The 20,144-nt window shown below is 46.9% G+C and overlaps 2 protein-coding genes across 7 annotated transcripts; one reads left to right on the forward strand and one right to left on the reverse strand.

The window, feature by feature from the left end:
• Nucleotides 1-7: 7 nt before the first annotated feature.
• Nucleotides 8-15,630, reverse strand: LRWD1 (leucine rich repeats and WD repeat domain containing 1). Of its 5 annotated transcripts, none has more exons than XM_065037057.1 (17): nucleotides 14,752-14,902; nucleotides 14,123-14,257; nucleotides 12,918-13,064; nucleotides 10,665-10,899; nucleotides 9,594-9,713; nucleotides 8,296-8,448; nucleotides 8,069-8,209; nucleotides 7,089-7,430; nucleotides 6,354-6,480; nucleotides 5,997-6,106; nucleotides 5,348-5,555; nucleotides 3,691-3,763; nucleotides 3,449-3,589; nucleotides 2,682-2,779; nucleotides 2,038-2,199; nucleotides 1,193-1,317; nucleotides 8-382 (listed from the first exon to the last, which is right to left on the reverse strand). In XM_065037057.1, the coding sequence occupies exons 2-17, from the start codon at nucleotides 14,131-14,133 to the stop codon at nucleotides 242-244; spliced, it is 2,334 nt and encodes a 777-aa protein (XP_064893129.1). In that variant the 5' UTR covers nucleotides 14,134-14,257; nucleotides 14,752-14,902; the 3' UTR covers nucleotides 8-241. The 5 variants fall into 5 exon arrangements, with proteins under 5 accessions (XP_064893129.1, XP_064893132.1, XP_064893130.1 ...); XM_065037060.1 differs by having other exon boundaries at nucleotides 13,751-14,257; XM_065037058.1 differs by lacking the exons at nucleotides 14,123-14,257; nucleotides 14,752-14,902 and adding an exon at nucleotides 15,448-15,630.
• ALKBH4 (alkB homolog 4, lysine demethylase) lies at nucleotides 14,941-18,610 on the forward strand. Of its 2 annotated transcripts, XM_065037069.1 has the most exons (4): nucleotides 15,515-15,648; nucleotides 16,102-16,246; nucleotides 16,320-16,517; nucleotides 16,970-18,610. In XM_065037069.1, exons 2-4 carry the CDS (start codon nucleotides 16,190-16,192, stop codon nucleotides 17,609-17,611), a joined length of 897 nt encoding a protein of 298 aa, XP_064893141.1. In that variant the 5' UTR covers nucleotides 15,515-15,648; nucleotides 16,102-16,189; the 3' UTR covers nucleotides 17,612-18,610. The 2 variants fall into 2 exon arrangements, with proteins under 2 accessions (XP_064893140.1, XP_064893141.1); XM_065037068.1 differs by lacking the exon at nucleotides 16,102-16,246 and having other exon boundaries at nucleotides 14,941-15,648.
• The last annotated feature ends 1,534 nt before the right edge of the window (nucleotides 18,611-20,144 follow it).

Consider the following 20,144-nt stretch of genomic DNA (forward strand, 5'->3'; position numbering starts at 1 on the left):
TGCCAACTGAACTGGTAGTTTGTTTTATTACGTGTCATTTCTATAAAACAAATGCACAAATTGTGAAAACTTACAGTAAAAGAAACTGGATGTTTACAATGACTTGATGAGTTTAACAAACTCTTACCTTTTTTTCTTCTCTTGCATGTAATAGCGGGTCTAGAAAACGTCATGGTTACATGGGTAACAGTCACTAATACTGCACTATTGCAAAGCACGGGAATGAAACTCTTACAAGGAACTATGACTTCTTCCAAATTGCCGTTATGTTCACACCAGTTAGAACAACAAGGTAAGTGAATGTGGGGTCTGATACCACATTGTTTATTAGGATTTCAGTCAGCTGCTCCCCATTTGCTCGAAGCTCCGGCCACTTGAGAATCTGTGCGGAGAATAGAGTTTGGGTAGGAAACAAAAGGTGGTTTTGTCTCCGAAAGTGGGAGGTTATTGATTATGGCAAGGCCTGGTTTGATGATCAGGTCTTTGTGGAATCCACTTCCCAATCAACCCGGGGAAGCTGAACCAAAGGGTCTTTGCCTGCCTGGGGGAGATGGTGCAACTTTATGATGCTGCTAAAGGAGCACAGTTTAATGCAGAGGGTCTTGATCAGAAAGGGAAAAGTGAAAGCAGCTGCCCCTCAGTCCTGGAGGAACCGATTGTTGATTTGGGCAATATATTTTCAAAAAGTTTATGGGACACGAGGTCACCTCACACCTGTATAAGGGCAGCTCAAAACCAGGCTCTGGAGTGGGAGCCTTTGAGTGTTTCACTGTCCTTACAGAGTCCTCATCATCAGGGGAACAGTAGTTACCCAAAGGAGAACTATCTCTGGAGGCCAGGCAAATACCAAGCCGAGAAAAAAGTGGTGTGAGTATAGGGAAGTGGTGAAACCCATCAGAGAAGTGGTGTCTGCATGCCTGTAGTGGTGGGCTCTCCAGTTTAACCCGCAGTTTTTCCGAGGGCCCTTCTGCTGGGAAAAGCTGCCGAGCTGCAGAACGCAAGAACAAATACACTTGCTTTACAGCTCCTAATTCCTGTCACAGTGATTTTGTGGGAAATTTGAAAGAGGGGCTTGGTCACGCACTGGAGATTGCTTTTAGTTGCTTGTGTTTGTCAGGTAGAGGAACCATGAGGTGTGTTCGGTGCTCAGGAGCATGGAGTCAGCTCCACCCAAACGGTAAATGAGACCAACCTGTGCAGGCGAGATCCTCTTGTCTGAGCGTTTGCCCTTTGCAGAGTTCCACGCTGTGGTGTAGTTTGAGAGGCTGTACATCCACACACTTCCCTTCTCATCACCACAGAACACATATTCTTTTGCTGGAAGACCAAAAGAAGCAGCTGGAAAACGACTGTGGAACCAAGAGTCCATTCTGCTGTAAAGCAGAGCTCAAGAAAGTGCTGCAGGGTTCCAGGGGAGGATGTTACATTTCAGAAAAATTCTGTTTCCAGCAAAAATATATTAATCTACCTTACCCTGAAAAGGTAAATTAATTTAGAGATAAACTGGCTATCTTACTCCAGCACAGAAAAGCTAGCGGTAAATGTTTTAGGATTTCTTCTGACTTAATAGTTTTGCAAAGTGGCAATCAAATCAGGTTTATTTATTTATTGTTAGTTTTAAAAGCCAGCTGGCCTGTGCATGGAATTCCTGCTTTACTTCAGATGCACTAAGAGTTCAAATGGCTCTAGAAAAACTACATAGCCAAAGCCATCAGCTCTTTGTGCTCTGAAAACCTGTACAAGGAAGACTATGGTTGGTGTAACACTGTAAGCCTGAGTTGTTCCCCCATTATATGGCAGAATATAGCTGCATTTATGTGTTACTTATTTATATACTGCTAGGCTGTTGCTGCACTGTATTGGAGTGCAGGGAGTTGAGGGCTCTTGTTGGTCGCAGAGGGGAGCAAGGGATCCCTCCAAGGGATGCAAGGGGATGCTCAAACCCCCACCCATGTGGCCATCTTTGCTGCAGTGACTGCTGCGGCCTCGCCGTGTGCCCCAAAAGGGTGCCATGTGTCCCAAAAGGGCTCTGCCTACCTGGGCAGGTGCTGAGGGTCAGGTAGGACATGTCTGTCATGGACCATTCCAGCTCAGCTAGAATAACCGCAGACACCGTTCGCTGACATCCTTTCCCCTTCGCGTCAAAAGAGCGACTCCAGCTCCACACGTAGATGCAGCCTGGTTTAGAGCTCTTGGAAACTGGGGAGGGAAGAGGGGAGAGGTTGTGTCAGCTGCTGAGCAGTGAAAGGTCACAAGCCCAAGGTTGGCCTCTGGTCAAGGTGGTCCAGCCACAAAGTGGCTTTTACAATGTGGGACAGGATACCAGCAGCAGCTGTTTCTACCTCCTTTACCTTATTTCAGGATAGTTGGAGGCTGCAGAGGGATTTTTCAGTCCTGTGCTTATGTTCCTTAACAGTAGGACAAGCATCAGCTATTCAAACACTCTCAGATGTGGGAATCCCCAATTCCCTTGCAAAAAGCCCTACTGCTGCCACCAGCCCACATTTTAGGGAAAGGTAAGTGACTCTGGGAGATAACTCCGCCCTGTGTAGCCCTCAAAAGTCTCCAGAAGAGGTAGTCACACCCCACTGAGTCCCTCTGCTCCGCATGCTGCCTTCAACCTGGTGGATGCTGAGGTCCCTGACTGTTTTTCTGGATTGGGCTATTGTGTTTATACTCACCAATGACATCATCATTCAGAAAAGCCAAACCATCAACCCTGTGGGATGTCGTCATGGCTCCGTCCTCATCGGGAAACTGGAATACGGCTTCAAAAGGCCTGGAATAGGGGAAGGGTGGGAAGAGTAAAGTCCTGAATGGGCAGCAGTGGAAGGGCACTCGGGTACAGAAATTCATGTTAGTGAGTCTCTCGCCAAACTCAGATGCATTCCAGCTTGAATTTAAGCTTTCAGCCACCTGGGTTTATTAATACAGCAGAAGCTTGTTTGCTTAACAGACTGCTAGTTTACTTCATCTGTTTTTGTAGGCATCAGGATTAGTGTGTGCCAGCAGGGCATGGCTTCCCTCGCTTCTTATGTAATTTTTTCTGTGCTCCCAGAGAGTGCCAGTTTCCTGGGTAACCTCACGTCCCAGAAGCAGGGCAGGCCTTGTTGTGAGACTGGAACTCAATGGAAGAATTTACACTCCTTTACACTAATTCAACATAAAATGCCCTTAAGTTTTAGGGTATTGTATTGCACTCAGGCCAGCCCTCCTTCACAGCAGCCTGCAACAGCTGTAGACTGGAGCATCAATACAAGCCCAGGGCCGGTAGCTTTGAACAATTCTTTAGCATTATGCTATTAATAGTAGTTTTTCTCGAGTATGTTAAATTTGGTAGGACATGCTGCTTTTCTTGCTCGGACCTCCTTGGTTAGTAGTAAAGCCTTTGCTAGAACTACTTTTTGTTATGGAAAGCAAATGCATGCCACCATCTTTCGGTTCTCACCTGCTTTTTTGCTCCTTATCCAGTTTTATATTCCAGGCAAAGCAGCCGCTTTCACAGCCAGCCAGCAAGTACTGATCTGGGCAGGTGGGGACCAGGGCAATCCGTAAGGGGATGGAGAGCACCTCCAGCACCAGCAGCTGGCTAGAAAAGAAGGCAAAAAGAGAGAACAAGCAGTTAGGTGGTGCTGCGACATGATAGTTACAGGCTCCTGGACTGGCCACATCTGGTTTTTGAACCTTTACCTTGCTTTGAAATTGTAGTCACAGTCTGGAATCCCAATATCCCAGAGTGCAATTCGCTTGTCATAGGATGCAGCTGTGGGACACAGAAGAGAAGCAGGTAGTGACACCGCTGCTCATCTGGCTCTTCTTGTGCTAGCTGGCAATTCTACCTGTGTCACAGGCCGTAACATGCTAAGCCTGCGGCAGCAGAGAGCTCATTAAAGCACAGCAGCAGTCACCGAGGCTCCTGGCTCAACACCACATCACAGACACTGTCAAACATGCACGGTCGGAAATTTGCATTCTTATCCTGTGCTCTAAGAGGAGCAGATAAAAGAAAGTTTGTTTCCTGGTGTCCGTTATTAAGTTGTGGCTTAACACGGTCATTAATTAGTGCCCCTTTGAGCTCATGTATCTGGCCATGGATTCTAGTGGAATCTAAAATCTGAGCTCCAACCGCTACTCTCAGACAGACACTTTATTCCACATATCCATGGTTTACTGTGTTCACATCCACAGCAGCTCCCGTTGGAAAAATTACGTACTGATGTAAAATGTGAAAGAATTTTAATGTCTTTGTCACCAGGCTGATAGACGGACAGCAGAAAGAACCCCAATAGATTACTCAGTGTTACCTGGATTCTAATCAGGTGGCATCCCTCAGAGTAAACAGGTTAGTGTCCAGTCCCCAAACAGCTATGCAAAGACTCTCCCTTTACTGCTATAAACTTTTTTATGCAATAAAATGAGCCTTGCTGCCCACACCATTCATTAATTGGATGTGCTATCAACCTCCTTACCCCTCCAGGCTTCTGCCTTTTGCACTCTCAAGCTGCTTCTTGAAAAGTATACACTACAGATACCTGTGTTTTAAAAAAAATTTCCACTTTTAATGGTTCATGTAGCAGCCTAACCGCTCCAGGATATGGGTAATTTTAGGCAAGAGAAAGAAACAATGTGCTGTGGGGCGCAGGTGTGGCCTGAATAGCTCTGAACAGCTCACTTCACAGGCCTGACAATGCAGCTGCAATTTGTAATATGATGGTTCACTTCCCACTGGTCTGTAAGGCTCAGCCTTTGTGGACCCTACTGTGGCAAAGCTCTGTTCTACCTCAGGACATGAATAAAAATGCCTGATGAGGCACAGAACTCAAAGATTTTCATTTATTCAAAAGCAATTAAGCGCATAGTTTTGCTCGTTGGAAAAAATGAAATCCAACAGCCCATTTTACGCTGCATTGCCCTGTCACCATGCTTGTGAGAACCTGTCAGCTGACAGCTCGCTGCCTGGCCCCCAGCAGACTGCTCTGGCTGCCATTCTTCTTACTCATCCCTGCAGAACAGATCTGCTGCTGAGCTTGTTTGTGGCTAACGAGTGCGTGACAGCCACCCTGAGAGCTACCGAGAGAGGAACAGGAGCTGCTGCACCTCAGCTGAAGAGTCAGGCTCTGTGGCTGCAAGCATTTGTAGCTTCTGTAGATTAGTGCCACATCAGACTAACAACACTCTCTCTGTAATGCCTGCCCGTGCTTTGTGTATGTGTGTGGGGTCTCTGTAAATATTCTAAGCATTCACCCACCCACAGCTGCCTGCACTGGTGACAATTCCCCTGGTTAAGGAAGCCCAGCATTTCCTAGATTAGGTCCTAAAACTAAAGAGATTCTGAACCAAGACTTACTGAAGAGGTGAGTTTCTCGAGTTGGGCCAAAGCAGACAGTAGCAATGGGCTTTTTATGAGCCTTTATCTCTCCATAGCAGAAGTCAGCCGCCACGTGAATCAGTTTGACGATCCCTCTCCTCCCAGCAGCAGCCAAGATATTATGAGATTTTTTCCGGCCGTCGCCGATTACCATTGTGAGGGTTGTCCATGCAACGCTGAAAAACTCCTAGGATAGAAAGAAACAAATAGCATGAAGGAGAAGAGCCAGCAGGATGGCTGTTAGCTCAGCGATAAGACAACTGCCACGAGAGCTATTCAGGTGAAATGACACAACTATTCGAGACAGAGCACTGAAATCTCAAAACAGCCCTCCAAAGAACACAAACTATCACACCAGAATGTTTATTCCTCTGTGCTGTCATGCGGTCTTAGCAGTCTGTGTGCCTGTGTGAGGAGAAGGGAGGCAGACATCTTTTAAACTAATAAAAAATTAAAACCAGGCTAAAAGGATAAGCAAGAAATGTTTACTATCTATTTTAAGATCCGTCCATGCTAATGCCTGAAACTCTTTCAGAACTGTTTATATATCTATTATGTATACACCTGTGTAACTATAGTGGATGATGGTATTTCCATTCAGTGCTTACTCTTCCCACTTGCAACCTACCTCTGTCACCACCTTATACTTTTTCAGCACCGTCCCCGTCTCACAATCAATCAGACAGACGGATTCCCCTCCACATGTTGCCACAGTTCTGGAGGAGCTCACAATGGGATCTGAAAGATGAAAAGAATAGGTGAGAAGTTCCCATGTTCATGGATAACACATCAAGACTGCAGCTTATCACTGCCTGGTGCTCTCCCAGTCTCCTGTTTTCAACGTTGAAGAAGAAGTAGGTAAGCAAGTCTCTTCCTGACAACGGAGACTACAGCTTGAAGGAGCAGGGGTCTAACGCATGGAGTCCGCTGGGATTCCAGAGCCGGGTGGTTCTGGGAATCCTGCAAACCTCTTTTAAGAGCTCACCTTTCCTGGCTCCACAGTCTAGCAATGGCTCGAAGACACAGGACCAGAGCTGCGTTTTAAAATCCTCGCGGCTGTTGCCTTTACTGTGACACTGAAGAAAATGCAATGGCTCTGCACTGACATCCTCCTACAATAAACCATCCACATTTAGAAAATTCATTCCCCTGACAGCGGTTTGCCTGTGACTGCCTTGACAGAACCCTCTACTGAACACAGCAATCTGAGTTAAAGTGCAGTATTTTTCAGCCCTTCTGTGCTACAGAGAACAAGAGAGACCGAAATGCCACCAGTGCTCAAGACTCCTAAACCAGCAGGCAACTGTTGAGAAAAGATGTGCCCAGCAGACCCCAGCAGTCACCCCCATTTCCTGCAGCAGAGAAATGTGAAAAACCCTTTAGATCCCCACTGGTCTGAGCTGAGGGGGAAACACGTTTCCCCATGCAGCCACTGGTTTGACCGGAGAGCAAGTCATGCCAGTCCCATTTCTAAGAACAGGCTTGCAGTGCACCACCTCAGAGCGCTGGTCCATCCATCCCCTGGCAGGGGATTCACTGTCTCCAGGGAGGCCCTTCCCTGACGCCTCTGAGAGATTTAAAACAACAAAAAACAAAACAAAAACCGTAACTCACAATGTATCTGGTCAATTATGAGCTCCAGGCTGTGTAGAGCTCTAATGAAATCTGAATGCGGCTCCTCCCACCAAACCAAGAGTCCCAAGGTGGCTGATGAACATACCTTGCCCTTGGAGATCTTCACTGGGGTCAAGCTAACAACCCCGTTGTTCTCCTCCTGGCTTTTCTGTTCCCCTGTCAGCTGGCTGGATCTTCTGTTGCTTTGCCCCCTGGGAAACTGCTCTCCATTCTTATGTGTCCCTTCAGCTCCCTGCTCTGGTGTTGCCTCTTTGGCTGGCTGGTTTGATGTTCTTGGTGTATCAGGAGCTGGGTCATCCTGCACGTGACTGGACTTCTGGGGATTAACTACAGCCTCCTCCTCGGTGTTTGCCTGTGACTTGGACCTCTTGTTTCCAGAGCCTGCTTTTGAATTGTTTCTTTTCCTCTTGTTGGGCGTTACTGTGACCTATAAAGCATGCTGTCAGTTCTGCAGAAGGTTTCTAGCTTCCCTGAGATGTGCAGATGATTTATAAGTCAGAGATTAATTATTCAAACACAAGTACCCTCCTATGGTTGCAGACTGGGATCCAACAGAGTCCAGAGCTGCAGAGTTCCTAGAGGCAGAAGCTAATGAAAAAAATCACACAGCCAGCCTCATTTTCATCTCCCTTACCTTGTCCCTGTTACTTGCAAATTACATACTATACGAAAAACCAAATATGGCCCATGGACTGAGGGGGTTCAGTCTGCAGCCATTTCAAACAGGGCAAGCACCATCCCAGTCTGACCATGCATTGGCCCAGTTCTTTCACTAAAAATATCCCTTCCTCAAAGGAGAGGTGGAGTCAGCAGGACTATACTCATGAAATCTTTTGGGTCTTCTACGAGCATGGAAGCTCTCTCCTCTTGGATAGCAACCCAACACTCACACTGCTGGGAAAGCTTCAATCTGGTCATAAAAAATAAGCCTTGGCTGTTGAACATAGGCTGGAGCCTAAGCCTGCCCCTACAGTTACCAAGAAGTCATAATGTGAACTAACATGTGCTACTGAATTAATAAGAAACAGAATGGACATTGTTAATGTAACTGGAAAAATCACCTACCTGACCCACATCCTCTGCAGCTTCCCTGGGGCTTTCTGTGGTTTCTTCCTCATCCTCATCTGTCTTCTCCTCTGCTTCAGTATCTGTGCTTAACTCCAGACCCAGTGACTGTGCCAGAAACTCTTCTGCAATCATTTTCACCTTAGAAGCAAGCATGTGGATATGTGAGGCTTCAGGCTGCAGAGTCCTCGCCTGAAGAACAGGAGGGTGAGTGAAGTGTAACCTACCCGCCAGCGGGTGAATTCGCTGAGTGAGCTGGGTCCATATACTACATTGGTTTGTACTGACTTCAGGAACTTTTTCTTGACGGACTTCACTTGCTCAGCCGTGTATTTCTCAGGAAGTTGGTCACGGAAGAATTTTTTCCAGTGAGCGGTAACCTAGGCAGAAAGGCTCAGTTTGTTCAATAGAACACTACAGAAAACCAGAGCAGAAAAACACAAGAGTACTTGTGAAAGCATTTAAGAAGTTGCCAACCCTGAGGCTCTGCTACCCATGTGATGGCACTGCTTCCATTTATTTCATCAGTGTTCAAACCATGACTTCAGCTAACAAGAAACCCAGTTCCTCTGAGCCAAGCTTAAGCAAGTGTGGCTAAGCAGATACCGTCAACATGGACCCAGAGCAATGCCCATTTTTGTGTCTCTGGATTCACAGCAAATGTTCTTATGGAGTCTTACACTGTGCTCTGCTAACAGGGAGTACCTGACAGGCAACTAATTTATTGTATCAGGCACAGGATAACTGGGATGTTTTGAATTTTCTTATAGTTCAAGCGCATGCGTGAGCTGGACTGGTGAACATATCATCCCAATTTATAAAGACACTTGGACCCCAAAAGGCTTCTGAACTATGGGTACCATCATGCAGATGGCTCATCTATCAGCAGAGTTTCCCGTTTGATGGTTTCTGGTGGGCAGTAACACACTTGTAAGCATTCGGGCCCAACAAACACTCTACATTTAGACATGGCAGTAAGAACTGGGCAGCCAGGCACAAGGCAGCAACATCATGGAAAGGTATCTGGGGCACAGATACCAGCACAGAATGAAGACCACAGGGGAGCACTTGGTGTCTCATTAAACAGCCGACCATGCCCGGCTGCCTGGAGGATAAGAGGCTGAGCAACCCTCACCAAGACTCTTTGAGGTATGAGGTATTACACAGACAACACTTAGCACAATAAGCCATCCAAGTCTTCAGTATTTGATCTCTCCACCGCTGCTACACACAGGGAATTAACAAGATCAACTAACTCGAATATAAATGGTAACAGCAGTACTGCACAATAAAAACCTTTTTCATAATAAAAAAATAATATTGCTCAAGATCACAAAGTACTTTGTGAAGAGAATCAGTCAGGAGCTAAACTGTGTACACAAATGAGTGAAAATACAGTTCCAAACAGGCAGAGCTGAAGATCATACCAGAGTTATTGTTAACCATTTGATGCTTGTTTGCAACTCTGTCATTATTTAGTTACTTCTCAGGTGTTTAGAGATTAAGAAAATATCACACATCTTACCTTGCTGGTGAGCTTACGACTGTTGACACGCCTCACATGATTAGCCAGTTTGGTTATGTCCTTGCCATTGAGTAGCCGAAGGTTTTGCAAAAGAAACATTACTTTATAGTCATCATTGAGCTAGAAAGAGAAGATATCAGAGTTACAAAAATCATACACATAGTACTTGCTCTAGCTTTAGTCGTTTATTAAAATGCAGCCAAGGATGAGAAGAACATATTTAGACAGGAAAAGCCATTTCGTAAAATCTTCCCAGCATTTCCGACTTGAATATCACCTTTTAGTTGTACATTAACGTTCTCCTATGAGTTGGGATCTTCAACTGCAGACAAAAGAGTCCCGCCTCACGCTTATGCAGTACTAACATCCAGCAGAAGGTGGTGGCGGTGTAACCAGGCTCATCTGCTCCGGTTTGAAGTGCAAGGCAGGTTTTCTGTTCACCTCCTTTAACTCTGAGAGCATCTATGACAGGAGACCTGTCCTGCCAGTTCCGCAGTCCAGTTCACCACACAGCCACGCACACACTTCTACCACCACACAACAGCAAATAAGCACCTGGGGACAGTGATGGTGGCTCATGCCAGTTTAAAGCACAAGTAAAATTAGTTTTGGATGCTTAAACTGTACAGTCAGCAGAGCCGCTTGAGAGAAGTCAGAAAAACTAAACTAGACTAATCCCCAAGTTTAATCCCTCATCAGAGGAGCAAGTCTGCCCTTCCAGAGCACAATGGGCACTAAAACTAACATATAAGAAGGACGTTTCTATATGTCATTTCTGTATTTTGCACAAGCATGAGCCTAAGATATCCTGCCTGATAAGTGACCTAAAATGGGACTCTGGCCTGGAGAATCAGGGGTTCAAGATACTCAGATTTTCATGTCTGAGTGGTTTTGGGTGAGTCACTTCTGCAGACTGGGAAATAGTGGCACAAACGGGTGAAGCAGCGCAAAAAGACCGGCTGCTTTCTCAGGTGCCCTAACACATAGAACATTATATAAGAACGAGGTACAACTGCTGTTGGTTTCTCCCTCTGTTTAGTGCTTAGTTTGTAAGGATGGGAGGTAACTCACTGTCAAGTACACGTTGTTCTCATAGGTTAGCTCCTCGAGCAGTGGAAACTGTTTCAGAGCAGTTACATCTTCCAGTTTGTTGTTATTGCAGTTTAGGACACGCAGATCAGGCAAGGTTAGACTGTTGGGAAATTTGTCCAGTAAATTATCAGAGAGATCCAGTTTCTGCAGATGCCTCAGACGGGAAAACAAACGCGGGTCTAAGTCTCCAGTCTTCAGCTGTAGCTTGGACAGGCTGAAAACAGAAAAGAATGTGAACTTTCTGCAGCTCATTGGAGAAACAAGTGCTGACTTTCACAGGGTACAAGGTCCCACTTGGTGGCACCTCTCAGTCTGGCACAACTCACCAAGTAAATCCGACCAAACCTGCCTTCTCCTGTCTGCAGTTCCTGACTGCAAGCACACACACATGGAAAAGACGCTGTGTCTGAGCTAATAGACACAATCAGAGACTCAAATCTACCAAACTGTTTGCAGTTACAATTAACCTGCGATCTGGATAAACCTCCTGTGGGTAATAGAGCCGGCTGTGAGCAGTGAATCACCGGAAAAGTTCTTGTTTGAAGAAAAAAAATTCTCCAAGAATGCTGGTACTTTATTGCTTTGCAATGTAAATTCAAGGAAACAAGCTGTGGCGATACAAGACACTTGTTTGCTACACCATCAGTCTACCCCGTCCACAGAGAAGGCACTAGAATCACTATTTCTCTCATTTTTCTGAATTCATAATCTCAAAAGGCTAGTTCTGCCCTCACTTCATGCTGACACTTGGACTCACACAACAATGTGGCAAATCAAATCAGTTTGCTGATCTGGCTCAAAACTTTCCAACTCTGCATTAAAAGTTCAGGCCAAGTGCAGAATAGGTCTCCAAATAATTTGGCTGTTTTCAAAGAACTAACTTCACAAAAAACAAAGTGGCTCTCCCAGTTCTTTTACAGTGAGTTCTGCTGCAAAAACTTCCAATGGCAACTATGGAAATCTACCTCACAAAATCCCAAGGCTGCCACCAAAACAGGCATTCTGTCCTGAAAGATGAAGCGGTAAAACATTTGTGAGGGGAACAAAATATTCCTCCTCTGTGAGAAAGTGAAAACTGCGTATTATAAGAAGGGTCATTTAGATTTGATTAGACCATTTAGTTGAGCTCCATCGGGAGCTTCTAGTCCTGACAGCCAATGTCTCCCGACGACACAAGCGTGAGTTCCTTTAACAAACACAATCTCCATCTCTAATGGTTGGTAAAAAAAGGCCTTCTAAATATAAATGAAGTGTGAATAAGTGAGGTAAATAAAATAAGGAAGCAAGACCACTTCTCCTTCATTTGCCATCTCAGAAGCCTTAACTAGCCAGTCAAAGAATATAAGAAAAGCTGAGCAGAACTCAGCTGGCGGCAAAGCTGAGTGTGAATATTGTGTCATTTTGGGGTGTCTTGTAATCCTACCTTTCAAAATCACAGTACAAAGCTGGGTGGAAAAAGCTCCACTTTAGAAATCCGTTACTTCAAACATCTCAACACCACTTTGTTACCCAGATTACCGCAGCCTATAGTCTTCACATAAACATGTATGAAATGCAAAACTCTTACATCAGCAACAAAACCAGCAAAGGTGCCGGCTATCAGCTGAGTCACTTGGATTGAGCAGTTCTAGAATAGCGAAATTCCACTGTATTAAATATTTGGAAAGACATATTCTCAATAACCTCTGTTAAGGATCTGAGCGACAAAACTGATTTCAGAGGTTTCTAAGTGTGCCAGAGGTTACTATTCCTCTCCGCAATGTTTGAGGTGCTAACATAATTGGATTTAGAAGAGATGAAAAGTGATGGAGAGTGAGGAAAAGGTACGGGAAATAATGCCCAAAATCTTTTTAAAAAGAGGTCAGAGAGATTTTCTTATTCACATTAAGCAACTGCTAGCAAAGACAGAAGTGTTTTGAAGGTAGGGAGCATATTTTAGGGTTAAGAAATCAGGATCCAGACTTAAGCACTTTTTACAACAAGAAGGTGGCAGCATATATACGATATAAATTATATAAATGTTGAACTGGGGTGGCAACTGCTGCTAAGCTATCTGGTGAATGCAGTTCCACTAGTGCTCACTGATCCTGCACTGGGAATGCCATCTCCTGTCCTGGGCTTTGTAACCGTCGCTCCATTTCAGTAAAATTGCTCATGGGAAGAAAGACAAAAAATTAAGGACTGCCCAGGCTGAATTCCGCTGGAATTTTCCATGGGCCCATCTGCACTTACTTCAGCGTCTCGATCTTTCGGAGCCTCGTAGATCTTGGAACCGCTCTTTCCAAAAGAAGTTCTGTAGTAATTTTTGACATTTTTGATCTCCACCCCTCTGCTGGAATCGCTGATCGAGCAGCTGTAGGATCTCTTCTTGCAACCTTCCTGGTAAAACAAACAGGAATAAGAGGAAGCCCTTTCAACTGGCTCCAAAAGGGGAAAAAAAGAAGCGTTATGAAGTTAGCTACTTAATTTGCTGCTGTGTTTGAAGTCGCCTTTTTCACATGGTTGAAATGAAAACAGCAGAGATTGCTATTACACTGCGCACCCACTCGCAGCACACTGACCCAACCCATCTCCAAAACATCAGCGGTATCTCCCTTGGCTATTAAAGCGACACACTTGCCATAGATGAGAACTGTCCACGGGCTGATGGCACCTGGGACTAGGACGGTCTCACAGTGACCTGTTTGTACCTCTCCTGCACAACAGGGCTCTGCTCCAAAAACTGTGACATGCTTTCCAATAAACAGCAAAAACAAATACACATGTTGCAAATGCCTTCCTCCCAAGGAAATGACAAACACTCCTGGCTGACGATTTCTAAATTCCCTAAACTTTTGGCAAACTGAACTAAATACCGGAAATGCAAATACCCACCAATCATTAATGTCATTTCCTCACTAAGGAAAAAAAAATTAAAAATCAACATTCTGTATGTTATTGGTAATTAACAGATGTTTTCATACATTGTTGTGGATAGGACAGTACACACACAGATACACTGATATTTAGAATAACAACACTGAAAGGGCCAAAGTAGCTTCACGAAATTACTGTTGGTGGCTTACCACTCTGACACAGTTTCCAAGAGAGGGAAATAAAGAGAAAAGAGCTCCAAGGCCAGGCTCGCAACTGTCCTTTTGAGTTAGTCTCAGCGCTGCCTAAACGCCACTCCAGTACATCGCGAGGAACATGTGAGGCACTAAGCTGTCCTTAGGCTCGACTTCAGCACCGTGACACACCTACAGCACCCAGACCCAGCACTTCAGCATTGCTTTGTTAACACCTGTGAGCAAGGAGGGTCTGTCCTGCATGAAATATTTTACACCAGCATAAAGAGCATTGAGCCTGAGAAACAGTTTGAACAGCAGCTGTTCAGGGTTTGACCCTCCGAGTGACAGAGCTGTCACTGAAAGCCAACCGGCCCGCCAGGCCCTTACCTGCTGAACATAACAAACCTCCCTAAGTACCAGTAAGAAGAATTTGACACCAATGACTGTCGATGCTCCTGTCACCTTCTTTTTGACCACCCTGACACCTCGGACACAGCTGTGTCACCTGTGACACCGCGGGAGCTGCAGAGACATAACACGTTGTCCCCAGTCACTACGGGTGACACTGCAGAGGCACATTCAGTTACCCTGGGGCCTGATGAACCCCACAACCCGGCCTAACTGAGAACTGCCATCATCTGGCTAAATCACATAACCCAGCCTAACTGGAAACCCCCGTAACCCAGCCTAAACCAGGAACCCCCATAACCCAGCCTAAACCAGGAACCCCCATAACCCAGCCTAAACCAGGAACCCCCATAACCCAGCCTAACTGGAAACCCCCGTAACCCAGCCTAAACCAGGAACCCCCATAACCCAGCCTAACTGGAAACCCCTGTAACCCAGCCTAAACCAGGAACCCCCGTAACCCAGCCTAAACCGGGAACCTCCATAACCCAGCCTAAACCGGGAACCTCCATAACCCAGCCTAACTGGAAACCCCCGTAATCCAGCCTAAACCGGGAACCCCCATAACCCAGCCTAACCAGGAACTGCCACCCAAATCAGCCACCGACCTCCGCCTGCCCCACAGCAGCACCTCTCAGGGTTGCAGTCGTACTGTCGATTTGGCCAGACTACCGCAGCAGAGAATAAAATGAGTTTAGTTCTAACCACCCCACAGCAGCTGGGCCTCGCCTAAACCCAGGAGAGCCCGGTGCCACAGGCGCTGCCCGCTGCACGACGCCGCCACCGCCACGCGGGGGATGACAACGACAACCACGCCGGCCTGTCACCCCATCCAAGGATGCGAGGCGGCCCCTCAGCCCGCGGCAGCCCCAGGGCCGTGCCCCGGCCGCAGGGCACCGGCTGTGGAGCGCAGGCCGCGGCGCCGCCCGCGGGCAGGGATGTCGGCGCTGGCTTCGCGCCGAGGCGCCCAGGTGCGGCTCCGGGCCGCCGCCTCACGGTGCCCCCGCGCGGTGCCGGCTGCCCCGAGCCCGGAGGCGGCAGCGAGGGCCGGCGGCGGCCGCGGCCTGAGGCGCCCCCGCGGGGTGTGCGCGCTGCGGCCGGGACTACAACTCCCAGCAGCCCCCGCGGCGCCGAGCAGTGGTGCGGGGCCCGGCCGCGCCGCGGGGGCTGCTGGGAGAGCGAGTCCGCGTTCGCCGCCACCCCCGCTCATCCGCCCGACCGACCGCGCGGCTCGGGCCAAGCCCGTGTGTCCTGCCGCCGGCTCGGCCCCGGCCGCCCCCCGCACCTCCCCCGGCTCCCCTCACCTGGTAGCGGGGCCGGGTGGCGGCGGAGGAAGAGGAGACGGGGAGAAAGGGAGGGAGGAGGGGAAGGGGGGGCCGTATCCTGAGCGCAGCCGTGCGGGGATGGAGGCGGCGGGCGGCGGCGAAGGGCCGGGCTGCGGCTGCAAGGGGATCCGCTCCTGCCTGCTCTGCGAGGGGCCCGCGCAGGCCGCTCCGCCCCCGCAGGTACCGGGGAGGGGGCGTTGGGGCGGGGCCGGCGTTGGGGCGGGGCGGCGGCGGAGGGGGCGCTGCCGTGTTCCCCAGAGCGGGGTCCGGCCGCGGTGTGAGACCCCCCCCCATCGAGACACTGGGACCCCCGGCTGGGGACAAACCCAGACCTCCAGAGCTGGGCGCAGGGACCTCCTGGGGGTATTTGTGAGCAGAGCCCATGTGGCTTCACCTAAATAACGTCTCAGATGCACACAGCAGCCTCGCAAACCCAGACAGGCCTTACTCGAGTTTCACACATCAAGAAAAGGCAGCTTAGCCTTTTGGCCTTGGCGATTTTTATCAACTTTCCTCATTCAACACGTATTGATATGACAAACCGTATCTCCGCGGCCAGCTCGAGCAATACCGGCCATTAATCTCCCTATACAGTTGGCACCGAGGATGATCTGTTCTTCCCTGTCTTTGCAGGATAAAAACATTAGAAAGTGGATTCACGCAGGCAGCTGTAAAATAAGCAGGGAAGAGTTGTTCCCCAAAAGCAGCTGTACAATTTTTCATGTCTACAAGAATCCTGTACAGACGGTTTTCATGCTGCAACATCAAGGTCACAGGGGTAAATAATGGAAAACCCTCATTGTGATAAGTTTCTCCCCGCTGCTTTTTCTTCTCCATCGTTATTTCCACAGGGAGAAGATAATTTCACTTACTGTCCAGCAACAGGCCTGGCTAAAGGAAATGAGCGCTCGGAGTTTGCTGGCTGGGCATTCCCATTTCCAGGGGTGTTTCTGACAGAGGAGTTCATTAGCAAAGATGAAGAGTCGGAGATAGTTGAACTGATGGATCGGGATGACTGGAAACCATCACAGTCTGGCCGAAAGAAGCAGGTTTGACTTTAGAAGCACATTTGTCCTTAGATCCCTCTGGAAAAGGAAAGCTGGTTTGAGTTAAAACACAGAACGTTTAGAGGTTTCATTAAATGTTTTCCTTTGGAAGCTTATCCTGAAATCAGTTGCAAGAGTTGTAATTAAAGTCGACTTCTTGCAAAAATATATGATAGTTACAACAAACAGTATTTGATAGCACAATGTTCAGGCAATTAAGTTCACACACTCTCCAGGTGAAAGAAGTGGGTGGTTTGGTTTGTTTCTACTTTATAGGTGAGAAATCTAATTTTAGAGAGATTAATGTAGCTTCAGCGAGTCCTTTTGCAACCTGGTGACTATAACACAACTCAAAAGCCTTGACCATGAGCCCTGTAGGGATCACAGCCTCTCCAAAAAGACTTTTCCCAGATTTTTTCCTAACACTAGCTTTTCCTTTTTTTTTTTTCCAACAGGACTATGGACCTAAAGTGAACTTCAAGAAACAAAGGCTGAAAGCTGGCAGCTTTACTGGTTTGCCAAGTTTTAGTAAAAAGATTGTAGCACAAATGAAGGCCTGCTCTGTACTAGGCGGTTTCTTACCTGTTGAACAATGTAATCTGGACTACATGCCAGAAAGAGGTTCTGCCATCGACCCACATTTTGATGACTGGTGGCTTTGGGGAGAGCGTCTGGTTAGCTTAAACTTGCTCTCAAAAACCGTGCTATCCATGTCTTGTGATTCAGAGGATAGTATCCAATTATTTCCCACTTTCAGCAAAGAAAATGGGGAATTAAGTCCCCCTGGATCTCTTACACAGACGTCAGCATGCAAAAATTCAGGCGAAGAGACAGTCAACTGTGTTTTATCCCCAAGGCTTGTTCCAAGTAAAGAGGTGACTGTTGCCATTCACCTGCCCCGACGGTCTCTGGTGGTGCTGTACGGTGACGCACGGTACAAGTGGAAACACGCCATTTACCGCAAGCATATAGAGCATCGCCGAATCTGTGTCACGTTCAGGGAGCTGTCTGCAGAGTTCAGCGCCGGAGGAACGCAGGAGGAACTGGGTAAAGAACTGCTAGAAATAGCTCTTTCGTTTCAAGGAAGACCGGTGTGATCAGCAAGAGGAAGCTCAAATTGTATTTTTGTTAAGAAATTTAAAAAATAAGTACGGAATTCGTACAACTCGGTTTATTTCTGAAGTGTGCGTATGGAACCAGGTGTTTGCAGGGAGAAGCTCAATCAAATGGAAATTTAACAAACAGAAATGGGGGAGTGCAAGGAAGGGGTGGGCTGCTTGTTACTGCAAAGACTCTCCTGGGCAATGGGAGCTTTTAGGCAAAAGTCAGAAATGAGCTGCTGTATTCATTGTAACAAAATGCCAAAAAGCAAATAGCCGGTTTTTAGATACTCAAATGAAACTAAGAAAGAATCATCAGACTGCCCTTGGCACAGATTCAGCCCAGGCCCTGCAGCAGATTTTAGCCTTTCCTCGGTTCCGTCACGCTGCGTTCAGCCTTGCCCTGTGCCGTAGGGACACAACTACCTTCTCGCTCGCTTCACAGGTCCTTCAGAGATCCGCTCTCCAGGGGAGCAGGGTAAGCAAGCACCTCTCCACAGATAGTACAACACACTCAGAACTAATTAAAGTAATTATCCTTTGCTGAAGATTCATGCTCTAACAGTGAGGACTGATCATAAATACTGTGTGTGACCCGTAACTTAGGTGACCACAGAGCAGCGTTTGCAGAGGGCCGATGCCGACTCATTCGCAGAGGCAGTCTGGACAGAGCTCAGAGCAAAAGCTTGCACAGACTGTGTTATTTTCTGATCATTTGTCATCCCCGAACCCCGCTGTCAGCTGTCAGTAGCAAGAGCCTGATTTTGGGAATCGGCTGGGCAACAGACTGCGGCACGGGCGGCTATCATTTTTTTTCTTGGCACCTCAGCAGTCAGGTTTGAATCATGCCTTGTACCTAAGACTCAAGGAGTCATTTGTAGCAGAAGCCGCTCTGGGGCCATCTGTCTGCTCCGAACAAACTTCTGTGCTCTTGAAAATGAAGCTGTACTGCCAAAGTGTGATCCTTTAATAAAGACAGTCGTGTTATTGAAACCATTCAGCACGCTCACACCTACAGCAGTAAAATGACTTTTTGCAACGCTGTCTGGTTTTGGTTGGTAAGCAAAGGGGACACATTTACACATCTCAGCGTTCCTGCACAGCTGTATTCTGCCCTGGAAGTACTTCCTTGGCACAACATGCAGGTTTTTTGTGCCGTAAACACTGCCCTCCGCTTCAGGCACTGTGGAATGGGAGCTCTTCACCCAACAAAAGTTACTAGAAATCAGTTGGGTGAATCAGGATGTTTTTTATCAGTTTAAGCTAACATACAGCTACAGTCCTTTGTGGCTGCAATGAACGCGCCTCAGTTTGGCCCAGTATTTAAACAAGCGTGGACATCTATGTGGTAATTCCGACAGGGACCCACGAGCAGGGCACCCACGGGCCGTCCTAAACCTCAAACCTGCTCATGGCAGGGTTGGACTGGGTGAGCTTTGAAGGTCCCTCCACCCCAAGCTATTCTATGACTCCATGTCCCTATCACCCTCTCAGCACTGAGCCTCTCCAGCAATCTGCTCTTTGCTCAGCAAACCGCAGCAATCAAGTACCTCCATTAACGTTTGGCCCTTATTTCCAACGCTCCCTTTGAGATTTATATTGTGCTCTCAGCCTGTTAAGATACTTTCTGTGTGCGTACCTGCTGTTTCACTCTCTCCGCAGTGAAAGCAGATGATGGCTTCTGATGAATCAGAGTGCCACAATAACAAGATACACAATATTAGTTCATTTTGTGCTCCGCATTTGTTGGCTCAGTTTTTCTGCCTATACAGGAAGCTGCAGTTTTTGCCAGAAAATTCCAGCTCTTCCTAGTTGATATCTTCAATTTGAAAAAAATGCTAATAATTAAATACTGAGCCAAAAACTGAGAGCTTTGTCTAGATGTTTTTAAGTCCAAAACTTAATCTAGTCACTACACAGTCATTGCTATGTCTATCTTTTGCCATTTTTCACCCGTTAAACAGCTTCTTGGGCATCATGTTAGATCAAAATGCAATTACACACCCACCAGTTCTGTATTACTTTCTCAAATTTTATGTATTCTCTCCTAAAAAGCCAAGATTGCAGCACTGCAGGATATTAACAATTGGTTTGGACTGTCAAATACCATAGAAATCTGAGAAAAGTGTAAAGAGGTTTTAATAATAATTAATTAGCTCTTAAAAGTAATTTTGGCCACTATGCTAGTATTATTAACGTAAGACAAACTTTATTGGTCTTCATGTTATAGGAATTCCTAGCACAGCTGTTTGTCTTAGCCAAGATTAGCTCTTGTAAAACAGATACCAAGAACCAGGCCCTCATTAAAAGAAGTACAACTGTTATCTAGTTGTGTATTTTAAAAGGAAAAGGATAATATCTGACCAAGCTTAAGAGAAAATAAAAGGCAAAACCCAAGTTAACTCATAGAGGATACTGGAGGACTTGAGCTGCCTTTCAAAAGACCAGTCTGAAATCAGCAAGAAGCATAAAATATAGCAAGTTTATCCAGTTTCTCTGACACAGCTGGACAATAACTGAAATACATACG

Source organism: Columba livia, chromosome 20, assembly GCF_036013475.1.
Source record: "Columba livia isolate bColLiv1 breed racing homer chromosome 20, bColLiv1.pat.W.v2, whole genome shotgun sequence".
NCBI lineage: Eukaryota > Metazoa > Chordata > Aves > Columbiformes > Columbidae > Columba > Columba livia.

Bases quoted from the DNA above. Each gene is read 5' to 3' on its own strand.
- LRWD1 (XM_065037057.1), bottom strand. The intron at 5,556-5,996 runs GTAGGTTGCAAG...TTTCTATCCTAG, and splicing joins AGTATAAGGTGGTGACAGAG to GAGTTTTTCAGCGTTGCATG. The intron at 3,590-3,690 runs GTAAAGGTTCAA...CTTCTTTTCTAG, and splicing joins GACTACAATTTCAAAGCAAG to CCAGCTGCTGGTGCTGGAGG.
- ALKBH4 (XM_065037068.1), top strand. From the start codon at position 14,941: ATGACAACGACAACCACGCCGGCCTGTCACCCCATCCAAGGATGCGAG. The intron at 15,649-16,319 runs GTACCGGGGAGG...TTATTTCCACAG, and splicing joins AGGCCGCTCCGCCCCCGCAG to GGAGAAGATAATTTCACTTA. The intron at 16,518-16,969 runs GTTTGACTTTAG...TTTTTCCAACAG, and splicing joins AGTCTGGCCGAAAGAAGCAG to GACTATGGACCTAAAGTGAA.